Raw genomic sequence first — 14,913 nt, 5'->3', positions numbered from 1 at the left:
TGGTGATTTTGTTCTTTGAAGCGTGGGGAAACCAATGGAGGATACAATGTGCCATGGAGGGCTGAGGGTCCCTTTCGGTGACATCCATCAGCAGTGCCATCACCACCTGCCAAAAGGAGTCAAAAGACGGGCAGGCCCACAACATATGTCAGAATTCAGCGTCATCCATTGCGCATCTAGGGCAGGACGCTGACTGGGTTGGGAAGTATTTATGTAAATGGACTGGTGTTAGGTATGCCCTGTGTAGGATGTGAAAATACACTAACTGGAACCGCACATTTTGCGTGCTTTTCCAGGCCCTCTCCATGCAGTCTCTGGTATGTCTTTCCCTATATCAGCTTCCCACTTCGTCTTTAGAGCTGTCAATGGGGTTAGGGCTTCTTGGGTCATGCGTCTGTATGAGCATGCTACTGCCTTGATCGTGCCCGCAGCAACCACGACATATTGGCAACCCATAGATGTAGGTGGTTCTGTCATGCCCGCTTTCCAGTGTTTTTGAACCGCCGTCGTGAGCGCAGCATGTAATAAAAAATCACCCCCTGGTAGTTCAAAACGGTCCCAGAGGACATCAAACAGGTCACCTATTGTCAATAAACCCTGTTGTTCCCAGGTCTCCAACCTCTGCCAGGATCCTCCATGTGACAGAGCCATGCACATCTTTCGTGGGATATCAGGGGAGTAAGGGGTTGCTATAGCCCTTCATTCGCAGGTACCTATTCCAGCATTTTCGGGCTGTGGCAAATTCCAGAGTAAGGTGCATATCTCTGATCGGAAGGTGCAAAACTATGCGAGATAACACCAACAAGGGACCCATCAGTTAACCTGAGTCTCCCTCTCCCCTGGTGGCCCTTGCTACCCACTGTGTGAGCCATTGGAGTTGAGCTGCTATATAATATGTCTCAGTCTGGGACCGCTAGTCCCCCCTTCGCTCCGGGCCTCATGAGCGTTCCGAGCGCCACTCTGCGCCTGCCCGTACCCCACAGAAAAGAACTGTTCATCACCCTAAGACTCTTAAAATTGCCAGCCGGGATCCAGATCTGGAGGGCCCTAAAGAAGTATAGTAACCGCGGAAGGGTCACCATTTTGAGTAGTGCCACACGTCCTGCTTTTGATAAAGGTAGGGTGCTCCAGAAATCAAAGTTAGCTCTGGTTCCCCTGATTACCTTCCCCACATTCCCTTCAAGTATATCTTCCTGCTCGTGGCAGATCACCGTACCCAAGTAGGGAAGATGTCTCCCCTCCCAGGTCACCCCATCAGTGTTCTGAGGGCAAGTTCTGCCTCCCCGCGTTGGGAAGAGGCACAACTTCGTCCGGTTGACTTTTAACCCCGCCACCGCGCTTAGGGCTCGCAACAGAGACTTTGCTCTTTGCAGAGCCTCGCCTGTATCTGCCAGAAACATTAAGAGGTCATCCGGATAAAGTGCGATATGGTGGATCTGTCCATAAACGTCTAGTCCCTGGTATGCCTGCCCTAATCAAGCATGTGCTGTCAGGGGCTCCACCGCCATAGCGAACAACAATGGGGAGAGGGGACACCCCTGTCGCGTGCCCCTTCCCACCTTACATGCCTCAGAGAACACCCCCCCCCGGTCTAAATCTGGCCGTGGAATCTGCATATAGCAAAGCCGTTCATCTCACAAAGTCAGGACCCAGGTCCATTTGTCGCATTACATGAAATAGGTACTCCCACTCTAAACTGTCGAAGGCTTTTTCGATGTCGACAGCAAATACCGCTGCAGTATCCACCTCATAGGAATCAGCCTCAAAATGTGCAGAAGCCTTCGTATATTAAGCGCTGTGTTGCGAGCAGGGATGAACCCAGACTGATCAGCATGTATCAGTGTGGTCATGTGGGGAAGCAGCCGAGTTGCCAGTATTTTGCTCAGAATTTCGTAGTCCAAGTTGAGCATGGATAGCGGGCGGTAAGCCGTTCTATCCCAAGGTTGTTTTCCCGGTTTTAATAAAGGAATAATGATCGCCTCCCTGGTGGAGTCCGGCAACCTACCTATCTTCTTGGCTTCATTATATAGACACGCTAGGCAAGGGGCAAGGAGGTCAATGTAAGTGAGATAGAATTCTACTGGGAGGCCATCCGAACCCGGCGTTTTATTACGGGCCATACTTCTGATGGCTGCCCGCACTTCTCGTACCTCAATGTTCCGCCCCAACAGTTTTGCATCCTCGTCCCCCAATTCCGGCAAGTTCAGTTCCCCCGTAAAGCTCTGCAAATCTTCCTCAGACGGGAGTACACAGCTACGGTAATGCTCTGTGTAGTAGTCAAAAAACAGCTCATTTATCCCTTGTTGATCAAAGCGGGCCACTCTCATCTGGTCTCTCATCTCCAGTATGACTGAGCAGCGACGAGCCGGATTAGCCAACCAGGCCAAAAGAGCCCCCGATTTATCTCGCTCTGAGTGCTCCCTTGTGAGTTAGCCTTTATAATCAAAGCACGGCAGACATTCTACATTCGCTGCAACTGCTTCTTTTGATTCTAATAATTCATCCTGCGTATCCGGATTTTCAGGGCGCTCCTTCTCTAAGGCGTGCAAGCGATCATCATCCCTTTGAATGTCTTTCAGGAGGGCCTTCCGGGTCCCGGCCACCGCCGAAATACATCTCCCATGCACAACAGTTTTACAGGCGTCCCATTCAACAGTCACAGTCCCCGCAGTCCCCTCATTAAACTGAAAATAGTCTTCAATGGCCGTGGCTATAGTAGTACGGAAGACTTGATCATCAAGCGCTTCTGGGCGCAATCTCCAAGTAGGGATTCGGGGGCGCCGCCGCGACCATCTCAACAGGGCCAGCAATGAATTATGGTCAGAGATAGTTCTAGTGAGATATTCCCTATTGCAAATCTCTCCGTGCACATCTGGGGAGCATAGAAATGCGTCTAGACTGACATGCAATTCGTGTAGGGGGGAGAAAAAGGAGTAATCCTTAAGCAATGGGTGCTGGACCCGCCAAGTGTCTATTAAACCCCAAGTCTGCTACCAGGTAGAATACACTACTGCAAGTTTATATGTGGGTGCATTCGGAAGTGGGGGTGAGAGCGATCCAGGTCAATATCCGTAATACAATTAAAATCGCCCCCAAGTAACAGTGGCCCTGCAAGGACTGTCGCAAGTTTGTGTGATAGACGAGAGAGAAAGGCGGGTTGGTACACGTTAGGTGCATACAGACATCCCAGTGTTAAGTCTCTACCATCTAGTTCCCCCTGGATCACCACATACCTGCCCTCAGGGTCAATCAATTGTGATATGCATTGGAAGTGAATCCCAGCTCTTACCCAAATTAATACCCCCTCGCATACGCAGAGTATGTAGAGTAATAGACTTGACCAGTCCAGCGGCTTTGAAGAGCTTTCCCTTCTTTCGCAATGAGGTGGGTTTCCTGAAGGAAGGCGATGTGTATACCTCTACGGGTTAAGAATGAGTGTATCTTGTGGTGCCTATTCATAGTATGCATACCCGTACATTCCATGTGAGACATGTGTATCCTAATGCGGGTCCCAATGCTGACAATGACAAAGGCAATGTTCCATTACTTCCACTCCCACGACACGCCCTGGTCCCCCGAACCAAACCCCATAATTAAAACATCCCAAACTTCCCCGCCCCAGGACAGGCACCCAACGCGGCATCGCCATCCAAACAAAGAAATGTGCTTACAAAATCTATTCAGTTTAGGCTGCTTGGAACGTCAACTCGATGATTCCAGATATCCTCGCAACCCCCTCCGCCTCTCCCATAGGTCAATATCTCTGTCCACCCCCCCCCATGGTTTCTACAGTGCGCCAGGCAGCTCGCCCCCATACAGATAAAAGGTCCCAAGGCCCAGTAGGCAGCAGAGATACCTCGTGTAGTCAGTCACACTGTTCATGCTGCTCTTTCAGCCAAATACCCAGTCCGCTGTTTGTGGGGTAACCTCTGGCAGATCGGCCTCAGAGCGTCTTCGTGTGCTCCGAATTGTTACTGGCTGGACTAAGATCTCCGTGGCGGATGGCCGCCACCGCCAAAACCGCCTTGTCCCGTTCTTGGCACCAATTCGTGGGAGAGACGGGACGTTGCATCGGCAGTATGGCAGGGGAGCGATTGCGAGGTGAGGTTGCAGGTGGTGAAAGCACGCCAGGTTCCCCTCAGGTTTCCAGCCAGTCCCAGGAAGCCTGCGGCGTGAGGAAAAAGTGTGTACCTCCGTCAGCAGCCACTCGTAGCCGGGCTGGGAACAGCATTGCGTAAGGAAGATGTAGTTGTCTCGATTTCTGCTTCACTGTTAAGAAAGAGGCTCTTTGGCGCTGCACTTCCCTGGTGTAATCTGAGAAGATCATTACTTTACTGTTTCCAGTTCGCAAATTTTGCAGCTCCCTGGCTTTCTGCAGGATATAGTCCCGGTCATGGTAATGTAGAAGTCTCACCACCATCGGGCGCGGTGGGGCCCTAGGCTTTGGTGGTCGGGCCGGAACTCTGTGCGTACGCTCCAGCGCATAGAATGGGAAGAGGCCCTCCGGCGCCACCTCTGCTTTTATCCATGTCTCAAAAAATTGAACAGCATCGGATCCCTCCTCTCGCTCCGGGACTCTCACTATGCGGAGAATATTGCGTCTGGAGCGCCCTTCACTGTCTTCTGCTCTTACCTCCAATAAGTGGACCTTCTGCACCACCTCGTTCAGTGTCTTCCGTAAGGCAGCGACCGTGTCCGGAATGTCTTACATGGTTGTCTCGTTAGACGCCATTCGCTCCCTGAGTTTCCGGTGGTCATCCTTTAGCAAGGAAAGGTTCGAACCAATGGAGTTCATTCTCTTCTCCAAAGCCTCCCTCGATGCCATGATATCCTGCATGATGTCGCCCAAGGAGGGGTCCCGCGGCTGAGCAGATACCCTACTCCCGGATGCAGATTCCCCGTCTTCTATGTTGTGACCGGGTCATCGAGCTGCAGTACCTCAAATCCTTTCTTCTTAGTCACTCTGCCCATTCTGAAGATGGTAGTAATTGCCCAGCCTCGCAGAGTCCCCACACTCACTTCTCCTCAGGTGGGGAGCCTTGGACCTCGCTCCAATCCCAGACAGACCTGCACGGGGCACTCTACTGGGTTCTCTCTCCCAGCAGTCAGTGCAGGCAATCCGGGAGCACACCAGCAATAATAGGTCGCAAATGTTCAATTTCCCGCAGTATCTGTGTCCCTCAGCTCCATACCTCACATGCAGGTCCGGTCATGGCCCCCAGGGAGTGCTGGCTATATAGCCCTCGTGTCCGTGCTCAGGCTCAGTCTCTCGAGGAGGTTTCCTAGACTCGTCGAACGGGAGCACCTCCTCGGCCCAGCGTTTCCGGTCACCTCCCCTCACCTCGGCTCCTAGGAGGTCACAGTGACCCCCCCTCTGGCCCAGTATCTGCCCAATCAGGTCCCAGGGCTATATTTTATATCACCAGTCCGATTGGACTCCCAGGAGAAGCACACAGGCAGTGGGCGACCGTAAGGGTAAGTAGCTGTCTCGCCTCTCCAGGCCCAGGATAGGCACCAGCGCATCAGCTGAAAATCAGAGGTTGCTGCTCTTCAGGGGCTAATCTTCCATTTCCCCAGCTCCGACGAGATGGATGACGAGACACAGCTCGGCGCCGCCATCTTGAAGTCAGGCAAAATGCAGCCTGGCCGCCCGTGAGGACCAGCAGATCAGATTTAATGTCTCCCCACCTTTGGCAGTCACTGGGGCCTGTCTCTTTCCGCTCTGGTCCGGTCCCACGCAGGACTTTCCTCGCAGCGATAGGCGAGACTCAGTCAGGCGTTCCTTTCGCCACCGCCAGCCGCCATTTTGTGTTCACGTTTTGTGGGCCTCACCGAGTGTGGGGAAAAAGTTCTCCTGCCCCGTTTATGGTGCTCATTATCGCTTTCTGCCCCTTCCGATGTGGGCACCAGGCTGTCCGACCTATGTTCCGGGGTTGGGGGCCCAGAATCTATGTCAGGATGAGTGCGGGAGAAGGGCGGCTGCGGAGGAGCTTCTGAGACCGCTGCTGCCTACATCGGCGTTCAAGCCACACCCCCAAAATCGACTTGCTCTTGATATATTATTAGCAAAAGAGGGTGGAGTCTGTAGAATGTTGAAAGCTCAACATTGTTGCACTTACATACCTGACAAAAGTGTTGAAATTAAGTAGTATGTAAGAAATACCTCTAATTTGGAAAAAGAGCTTAAACCACTGGAAGTTGATAGTGCATGGAAGAGACTTACCGATGGTCACTCCTCTATAGGTAGTTGGCTTTCTAATGTAGGGAAAAGTTTTGTAGGTAGAATACTGATGCCAATGGTGGGAATAGGCCTACTGATTTTAGGGATAATAATTTGATGCAAATGTCGTAAGCACAAAAAGATATATACAGTAAATGAGAAAGGAAAAATAAATATTGATGAACTTGAATTAGAAGAGTTGAATGGAAATATATACAAAAAGGTGAAAAACTTTCACAGAAACAATGAAAAGAAACAAAATAGAAAATTTGAAGAGATTGAGTTGGGAGAGTTGTGAAAAGTTGGCATCTGTTTCATTAATTGGTGATGATATAAAATATCATCAAAGAGGGGATTGATGGAGCAAGGATTCGCATGTAATGCGACTTGCTTGTATTCAGCCCTCTCGACATAATGGTAATGTACTAATTAACATGTTTCGTGTACTAAAAAGTGCATTACATGACAAAGCTAGTATGCAAAGAAAGCTCGACAATGTGCTTTTACTAACCATAATCAGCTTGAACTAAAATGGTTGCTGCTACGCGGGATTTCTTACTGCGCATGCGTCTGTCACACTCATGTGACATGGAGTATCTTTCGCTTGCAGGGAAACTTTTGCTTCTGCGAACTAGAACTAAAATGGCTGCTTTGTGTTACAGCATGCATGAAGTTTGCATCACCGCTTTTGCTAAGCTGTGCGTTTTGCCTAATCATTAATGCAATAGTTAAAATAAAATAATGGGAATAGAGTAGATATAAGTGGTATAGAGTACATTCATTTATTCTGTGTTCTAAAACTGTTTCTTTTCTATTTTTTCATGTAACGATAATCTTGGGCCTGGGAGGTATTATTACTCCATCTTGAAAACCCACACTGCGCATGTCAAACTCCAGAAGGAGCTGAAGTCATTTGACATTGAAGCCATGCCAAGCTTACATCACACTAGAAGATGCGCCTGGGAATCTAACCTGCTGACCCCAAGCTGAAAAAAAAATTGTTAACATTGTATTTCTATAACAACATCCATTGTTGGGTGGAATAAACATGCATGGGAAAATTAAATTTGATGGGCAGGAATGTTAATAGAATATTCAGAAGTAAAAGTTTCATTTTAGTATGGTGTGATGATCTCTCCCCGTCTTTTGGCAAATCAAATTTGGGGATCCTTACACTTGCAACATTGGGGGGTGGTACACTGCCCTGTAAAACAGTATAACTAGAGTAGGCTTAGCTAGAAAAATTGTCCGACTTGTCAGAATAGCTGACCTGTCACTGAACCAACGCACTCAATAGGGAATCGAGAGCAGAGGTGCTGGCGGAGCACTCTGTCAGAATATTCGATAACCGAATCGGGGTTCGGGAGCAAAAGTGCTGGCGGAGCACTCTGACGGAAGATAAGATAGCCCAATCTGGGTTAGGCTGTTAGCTGCAGAGAGGGTTGTAGTGCTGGCGTAGCAACTTTAACCTTGGGTGCCGGTCTTAGCCTGTGGTGGTCCTGTCCTGATCCAAATTTGTCTGCACCTGTCCTGATTTCTGGTCAGCACATGTTGTCTCGCTGGCACTTGCACTTTGGGGTTCTATCTTCTAACTAACCTGTGGCCAGGGTTAATTCTTCATACCATTCTAGGTAAATATTCTATGTGGGTATGTCATTGTACTGTTTCTTTCTCTCTTCCCACCCTAATGTCAAATGCGTAAAGACTTTATATTAAGACATTTAAGAAATTTAGATAAAGAGTTTAAACCTTTCCCGAGTTTGTGGTTATTATACGAGTGCAAATGTTATTTTCTACCTATTATTCTAACTCCTTTGATCCCTTAGGACTTTAGGTACCGATGACAAGGATTGGTAAGTCAATGGTGCAAGTCCTAAATGAAATTTATAAATCACTGATTAGAGTAAATGCTCAGGTTACCTGATTAAACTTATCATATGTTGTTTTATGGACCCAGGTGAGTATGGTAAAACCGAGTCGGGTGACCTGCGCGCTCTATCACACCTCGCCCTAATTTCCTAATATCTTCTATCATGCACATACTGAATGCATTAAGAACATTCCTCACAAATGGGACCGTCGCAAATTGCTACTTGAAAGTGTTGACAGTGCTACTAAAGAAAATATTAGTATTCCGAAAATTATGACGCATGGCTGTATTTCTAGTTGCAGATGCCACAAAAGGCAATGTTCAAGTCCTTATACAAGTACCTTATTAAGAAATGCTTCTCATTCCACCTCTGTTCCTGTTATATAAATCTATGTGCAAAAGTGTTCACTTCCTCTCTGCTTGTCTAATAATTCACTCTCTACCATGTCCCCTTCGCTCCTCAATGAAATAACTGATCAATTCTCCTCTATTAAAGCGTTTTTCCATCATCAGCAAAGATGTGCAGTCAATATGGCATGGATGGGAACTCTTTTCATCAATCCTTGAGAGATATTCCACACCTTTTTCAATTGGGATAACGTTGATAGCCTATCAGAAAACATTTTCCTAAAGGATGTGAAGTAATAAAAAATATGATTATCATTCTGAAAATGAAAAAATATTGGTATTCCAAAATATTTTTACTCACTAGGTTCAGTACCTGGTTTCACAGTGGGTATGCAGCACATTGAGGTTCCATTTATCTATAACACCCGAGGATGAAAATAAAAATTAAGTTAAAGAATTTAAGCCCATTCCTACTGCTTAGTAATTGATATATTTAAAAACTTTAATTCCATGGTTTGCCATCTCAATGTGGATTTTATTTTAGGTAAAACGGTATTTCCCTGCTATGCGTCCCACAATGTAAATTAACCATCGTTCCCATTTATATATGTCTTCATTAAATGACACACATCACTATAAAAATTGGGAATGCATGGTCAAACATCTCCTAAATGTGTGTTCATTACTGTACATTTCCATTATGTTGATAAGACCAGGATATTGGCCCCTATCTTCCCAGGAAAATCCTATAGAATCATTGAAATAGGGAAGAAGAGGGTAATTTAGAAATAGGTTTACCAGCCTTCAATGGCTGATGCTGTGAAGGCCTCTAAGTGTAGAGCTGTCAGCCTCTTTACTTGACGTTTTCCCCCTGAAATAGTGCTGCATCCTTGGCGGAAGGCGCGCAAGAGGAATAAAGAGTGCTGCAGTAGATCTGTCCTTGCACATAAAGCAGGGGATCCTGTCCTGTTTTAGAAATAAACTAACTAATGCCCTCATGAACAGCGTAGGAGATATTTTTTCCATTTTTCCTTCTAGGGCCACCATGTCTGTTATGGTGGACTTGGACAGAACGGACTGGGACTGACCAATGGGACTGGCATAAGAGGGAATGCACTAAAGAAACCGGTACCGGGTCTACTGCTAGGATTTTGCTGACAGTGTGTGGCAGCTAAATTACCAGAAAAACAACCTCCACCCCTCCTACACACACACACAAACAAGATGAGGCTGGAGAATTACCTTCTGAATAACTACAATGTTTTGAAGTAATTCTTCTACGAATTAGGTATTGCGGGGCTTATTTTTAAGCCAATTGCACCACCGGTGCGTCACCTTTTGTGACGCTCCGGTAGCACAGGAGCCTGCTCCATATTTACCAGGCAGCACTAAGCCACTTTTTTGGTGGCTTGAAAATACTGTTCCCATTAGTGCAGATTTCTGCGCTAAAGAGGCTTGCAATGGCTGTTGCTGGGGCCGCTCTCAGCAACATGCATGGCTTTTTGACACTGCCCCCGATTCATGAGAAATCGTAACTCTGAGGCAGCACCAAAAACATACGCCTCCCCAGGGGAGGCTTAAGGGAGGCACAATGAGGAGAAGCGCACATTCTGCAGCACATATAGAAAGAGGAAAACGCCTCTTGTGATTGTTTTGGGGCAGGAAGGTTTCCATTCCTTCACAAAAACAATCATCCTTGCAACACATGCACCCTTGAACCACACTTGTATCTTTCAACCATGGCGGAAAGGTGGCTGCATTGGTGCATGGCAGCCTATTGTGCCCCAGCACTGGTGGAAAGGGCAGGAATGTACTGTATCTGATAGATAAGGTACATTCCTGCCCTTTTTATATGCCGTAAGGCAGTACAGCAAGAAGGCCTGTGGCTCTGCCCTAGAGAAAAACCTGATAAATGAGGCCCTGAGTCTCTACACTTACCCATGAATCCCAAGAGAGTTATTGAAGACATTAGGTCAAATCCCCCAAAATGTTGGTATCTCCGGATGCATAGGCATATGCCTATGCATTGCATTGCTGAGATTAAAAACTGTTTATCCGATTCGAACACCGATGTCTCGTTTACATGGAGTGATTCTGAGTTTCATAATTTCTACTTGGAAATGTATGATTACTGGGGTACTGTCCTATATTTTACTAGTATTACATGAGATTTATTTAATTTCACGCTTGTAAGTGCAGATCAGTGTTGGATTGTCATTACTAATACATATGCATGCTTGAGAATAAGGATTTTTAAGTGGGCAGCTAATTTGGATTGCAGTTCTCCTACCACTCACTTTCAGTTACAAACATACCCCTTAGAAATATGCAAAAACTACAATAATAAAATCAACCTACTGCCAACAGAGAGCCCACCATGTTCCCGCTCTTTATTTGAAGGAAGTTTCCAAGGAAAGGTAGAGCAAAGGGTCCAGGGGGTAGATTGAGCTTCTTTTTCCAGGCCTTCATTAGAAACAGGCAGGCGATCCATGCAATGAGCAAGGGAGTGACTATTCCAAAGAAATCCATTGTGTTACGCGTTGACTAGATTACGTTTGTATTTGCAGGAAACTCCCTTTAAAAGAAGAATTAACAAAATTACATCTTAGGACACAGTTACAAAAAATGATTTGGACTGGACGTACACAAAATTAACATTCTGCCTGCATTGTTTAAAAAAATAGACAATTTTTGCACTTCACAAGGATGTGATGCTAACATTACACCCCTATGTTTCAGGAGCAAGTCGTGCAGAGAATGTGAAAAAGTAAACCAATGTACCTTGGTCCTGGATTTGGTGGAAGTAATCCTCCACTCCTGAGTTAATACTACACTACTAGTATCATCGAGGGTGCAGACTTACCATAGAACACAGGGTGAACACTGAAAAATGAGGCATTACTGGGGAAATCAGTAATTATGAGTCCAATACTCCCAGTAATGCCTAATTTTTCTCTATAGTTTCACCAACATATTCTGCTTGCTTTCAGCAACTGGAGTCCTAGGTGAAACCAAAGCCATGGTAAATCTTAAGATCGGATGAGGCCTCCAACACGAGTTATTTGCGGCACTGAAATTAAAGGGCAACTCAGAATAAAGGACGTAATATACTACAAAACCTGGTCGCAAGATCCGGTCACAACTTAGGCACCAGCTCTCTGCAACCAGTGACTTATTTCGAGAACCAACTTATGTAGTACCAGATCGATTCACAAAATAAGGAATCCTTGTGGTCACACACCCACCTGTCACATGGATATTACATTAGTAATATTAATTCGGCTGGTCACAAGTTGCAACCCACTACAATTGGCTATAATAACAGGAACAGTGGTCTGCAAGGGTCAGCAGACTACCAATTCTGTGATTGGTTTTCAAAATTTAAATTTTAAGCTGCCACCCCAATCTAAAAGGGGTAGGGGTCCAAAGGGGTATCCTTCCTCTTTGTGAATCAGTTACCACCCCAACTTGGAAGTCAGTAATTAATTAATGGTTTGCCACCAATATTCCTGTTCCAGATATTGATACATAGGGTACAGCATCACTATTTGGAAGGGATGCCCACAACACACCTCTTCCATATTGCAGGAGGGTCTCTATTTCTAAACCCATTTTAGAAGTTGTTAAAACATTAGCAACTCCTAAAATGGGTTTAGTACATAGCAAATAGCTTTTTAGCTGTAGCAAACCCTCTGATTGTGTGAATCAGAGGGTTTGGGATGGCTAAAAAGTTTACTACATCTCACCTGAGGGTCCTCGTACCTATGAAATTCTTGCATGTATGGATGTTAAAAATGAAAAAAGGTACAATTCAACAGAAAATACAGAAAAAAATGGTAACAGAATAGCACAACTTTCCTAAATCTCCGCATTCAACTTTGTGAGATTTGGAAGGTAACATATGCAATATGCATACATAAAGGGTCTTACTTAGATGGACACGACAACTAGGTGAACATTGAAAATTGTAAACAACCTCAACAGAGATATTTTATTGAATAACCTAGAGTAATTTAGAATTTTGAGTGAGAGGTAGGAGGATTGGTAAATTTGCAACTCTCTAGCAAACCAGATATGTGCATCCTAGTATCACACTAGTGTGCAAATGCTAGAGGATGCAGAGTGATGCTGACATAGTAAGATCGCACACATATGTGAAAATAATGCACTCATTAAGTATCTTAATGACAGACATGCAAATTGATCTCTTATTCAAAAAACACCCAGGAACTGCTCAGAAGGTCTGGTAAATATATAAGGAACATGAGATTTTACAAAGCTACAATGCTATCAGATGTCTTGAGTGAGGGTTGTTATCTCTTTCATCCAAAGCATATCCAGTGCAGATCAGTGCCAACCACTTCTATACAAAGAACGTCTAGGATCCATAGAGGTTGAACTTTCCAGTACATAGCATTTCGCAGCTGCAGATTCACGATTCTATGTCTCGACCGAAGGCAAGGATTATGCTTTCCTTCTTCACTTTAATTGAATAGCAGTCTTGTAAAAACATTAGAAAAATAACAAATCCCATGAACATCAGGGAACCAGTTAATTGGAGTTCAACAAAAACATTAACCAATCAGGGTGCCACAAGTCCATTATAGTCCCACAACAGTGTCTGCCCTTCCTCTTTCTTTACTGCTCCTCGCAGCCTTGAGATAAGTGCAGTCTCTTTGCCACCTTTCTCTTGATTTGGTGGTTATTTTTTGTGTGCTTTCTGTTAAACATTATTTCCTGTCAAAGGGCTTTCAGCCTACGGCCATACGAAGTGCCTTCACTTCTATGTGGTGCTTCCCTCGCTCTCAGGCATGTCGGGGCTCTGCGGTGTGGTCCTCCGACTGCTAGATGGACCCGGTATTTTTCTTAGGGCGTTACCCAAATGCCGATCGGATCGCATTCCTCAGTGGAGTGCGATCGATCGGGCACAGCAGCTGTGTCCTCCTAAAAAGAAGCACCCCAGGTCTGTAGTGTGCACGCCCCAGGGGAGTCTGTATTTTTGCCGACAACAACAATTTTTTAAATCAAATACTTAACGCTTGTAACAGGTACTACTTCCAACAGGGTCTGTAGTTGAGGTCATTGACCTCTGATTTTACCACATGAGTGAGCTTGTTCTCGGCCCTTGAGGCACCTATGAGCCCCATATACTGTGTGCAACATTTGGAAGGGGATAATATCATTCCTTTATATCAGACAGCTGTTCTTGTAGGCTACCTACCTGCAGCTAGTTGTAGTGCCCTGCAAACCAAAAGGGCTGCTTGTGTCCCCAATTTATTGGTGCCTCTCAGGACCCCACATTTCTCCTGATTTAACCAGTCTACATTGCACCCACATAATGAAGAAAATTCATGAATCCCACTCTGAATAGGGGCAGTTACCTACCTCCCTACAGATGATGATTTCTGTGATGTCATGGATGCATCAATCCAATGGACGGTCTCAGAAGCAGTTCAATGCCTTTGACCTCTTCAGCCCAAGGGCAGAACCCAGGGACCTCCATCTTCTAAGCCTACGTTCAAACCCAAGACACCCCAGCATGCTTGTACCAAGTACGCTTGCGTAGATCTAGACACCTTTGCTCCCCTAAAGGGTGCCTTCATTAACCAAAGGTCCTTGGAGCCAGCAGGTCCCTTAATCCACTCCTGCTCTTTATCCCTAACCTGGAACCCCTCTTGACCTCCCTAGTCTCCTGACAGGGATGCATTGCCACTTTCCGACGCAGACCTGGAGCCAGACAGATCCTGGTATCCCCAACCTACATTTGTGCCACCTGACAGTGATGATCCCTCCACAATGGGCCAATAGGATCTCATGGATCTGGATGAACCCTTGCTCCCCAAATTCTTGCACTGGGTCCCAGCGGAGAAAGTGGCAAACCTATGTGGCTGAGCAGCTTAGGAAAGCCATGGACAGGGAGGTTCGCAATTGCCTCAATGCAGAACATCACCATCCCTCACTGGCAAACAAAGTGGCCCTTATGCAGAGAACAATCCACATCTGCCAACCTTTTGCTACAAATATATTTGAGACCCCAAGAATGGTGGTCCTGATGGCACTACACCATCTACAAATTCCCAAACCTCCCGTTCAGCCTCTCTTCAGCCCCCTGGTGCTTCACCAAAGTCCTTCGACCAGTGGAGAAACACCTTTGAGCCAGCAAAGTTCACCTAACAATACACCTAGACGATCTCCTGTTGATGAACCAGGATCAGGGAGCCTTACAAACTCATCTTCAGTGTGTGGTTGCTCGTCTACAATCTTTGTGCTTTCACATCAATTAGAAAAAATCAGTCCATAGTCTTCCTAGGGTTATGGTGGACTCTGCTCAAGTGACCATCAGTCTTCCTTCATGAAAAATTGCCAAGATGCGGCACAAATTGGCACGCACCCTGGGAAAACCAGTCACCTCCCTCTGTCAAGTGGCAAGAGTAGTCGGCATCCTCTCCTTACCCATCCAAGCCATATTTCTGGC

General features: G+C 46.1%; 1 protein-coding gene across 2 annotated transcripts in view; it reads right to left on the bottom strand.

Moving 5' to 3' along the window:
• Positions 1–14,913, bottom strand: part of LOC147692361 (cytochrome P450 2A5-like) — a 333,458-nt gene that overhangs the window by 105,130 nt on the left and 213,415 nt on the right. For both annotated transcript variants that reach the window (XM_086938584.1, XM_086938585.1), the window contains exon 2: positions 10,797–11,013. In XM_086938584.1, the coding sequence (XP_086794710.1) occupies positions 10,797–10,967 (171 nt within the window). In that variant the 5' untranslated portion in view covers positions 10,968–11,013. The remainder of the gene's footprint in view (positions 1–10,796; positions 11,014–14,913) is intronic.

The sequence above is a fragment of the Lissotriton vulgaris genome, chromosome 9 (genome assembly GCF_964263255.1).
Source record: "Lissotriton vulgaris chromosome 9, aLisVul1.2, whole genome shotgun sequence".
Classification (NCBI taxonomy): Eukaryota; Metazoa; Chordata; class Amphibia; order Caudata; family Salamandridae; genus Lissotriton; species Lissotriton vulgaris.
Note: the sequence above shows the minus strand (reverse complement) of the source record. Positions and strands in the feature narration are given on the sequence as shown.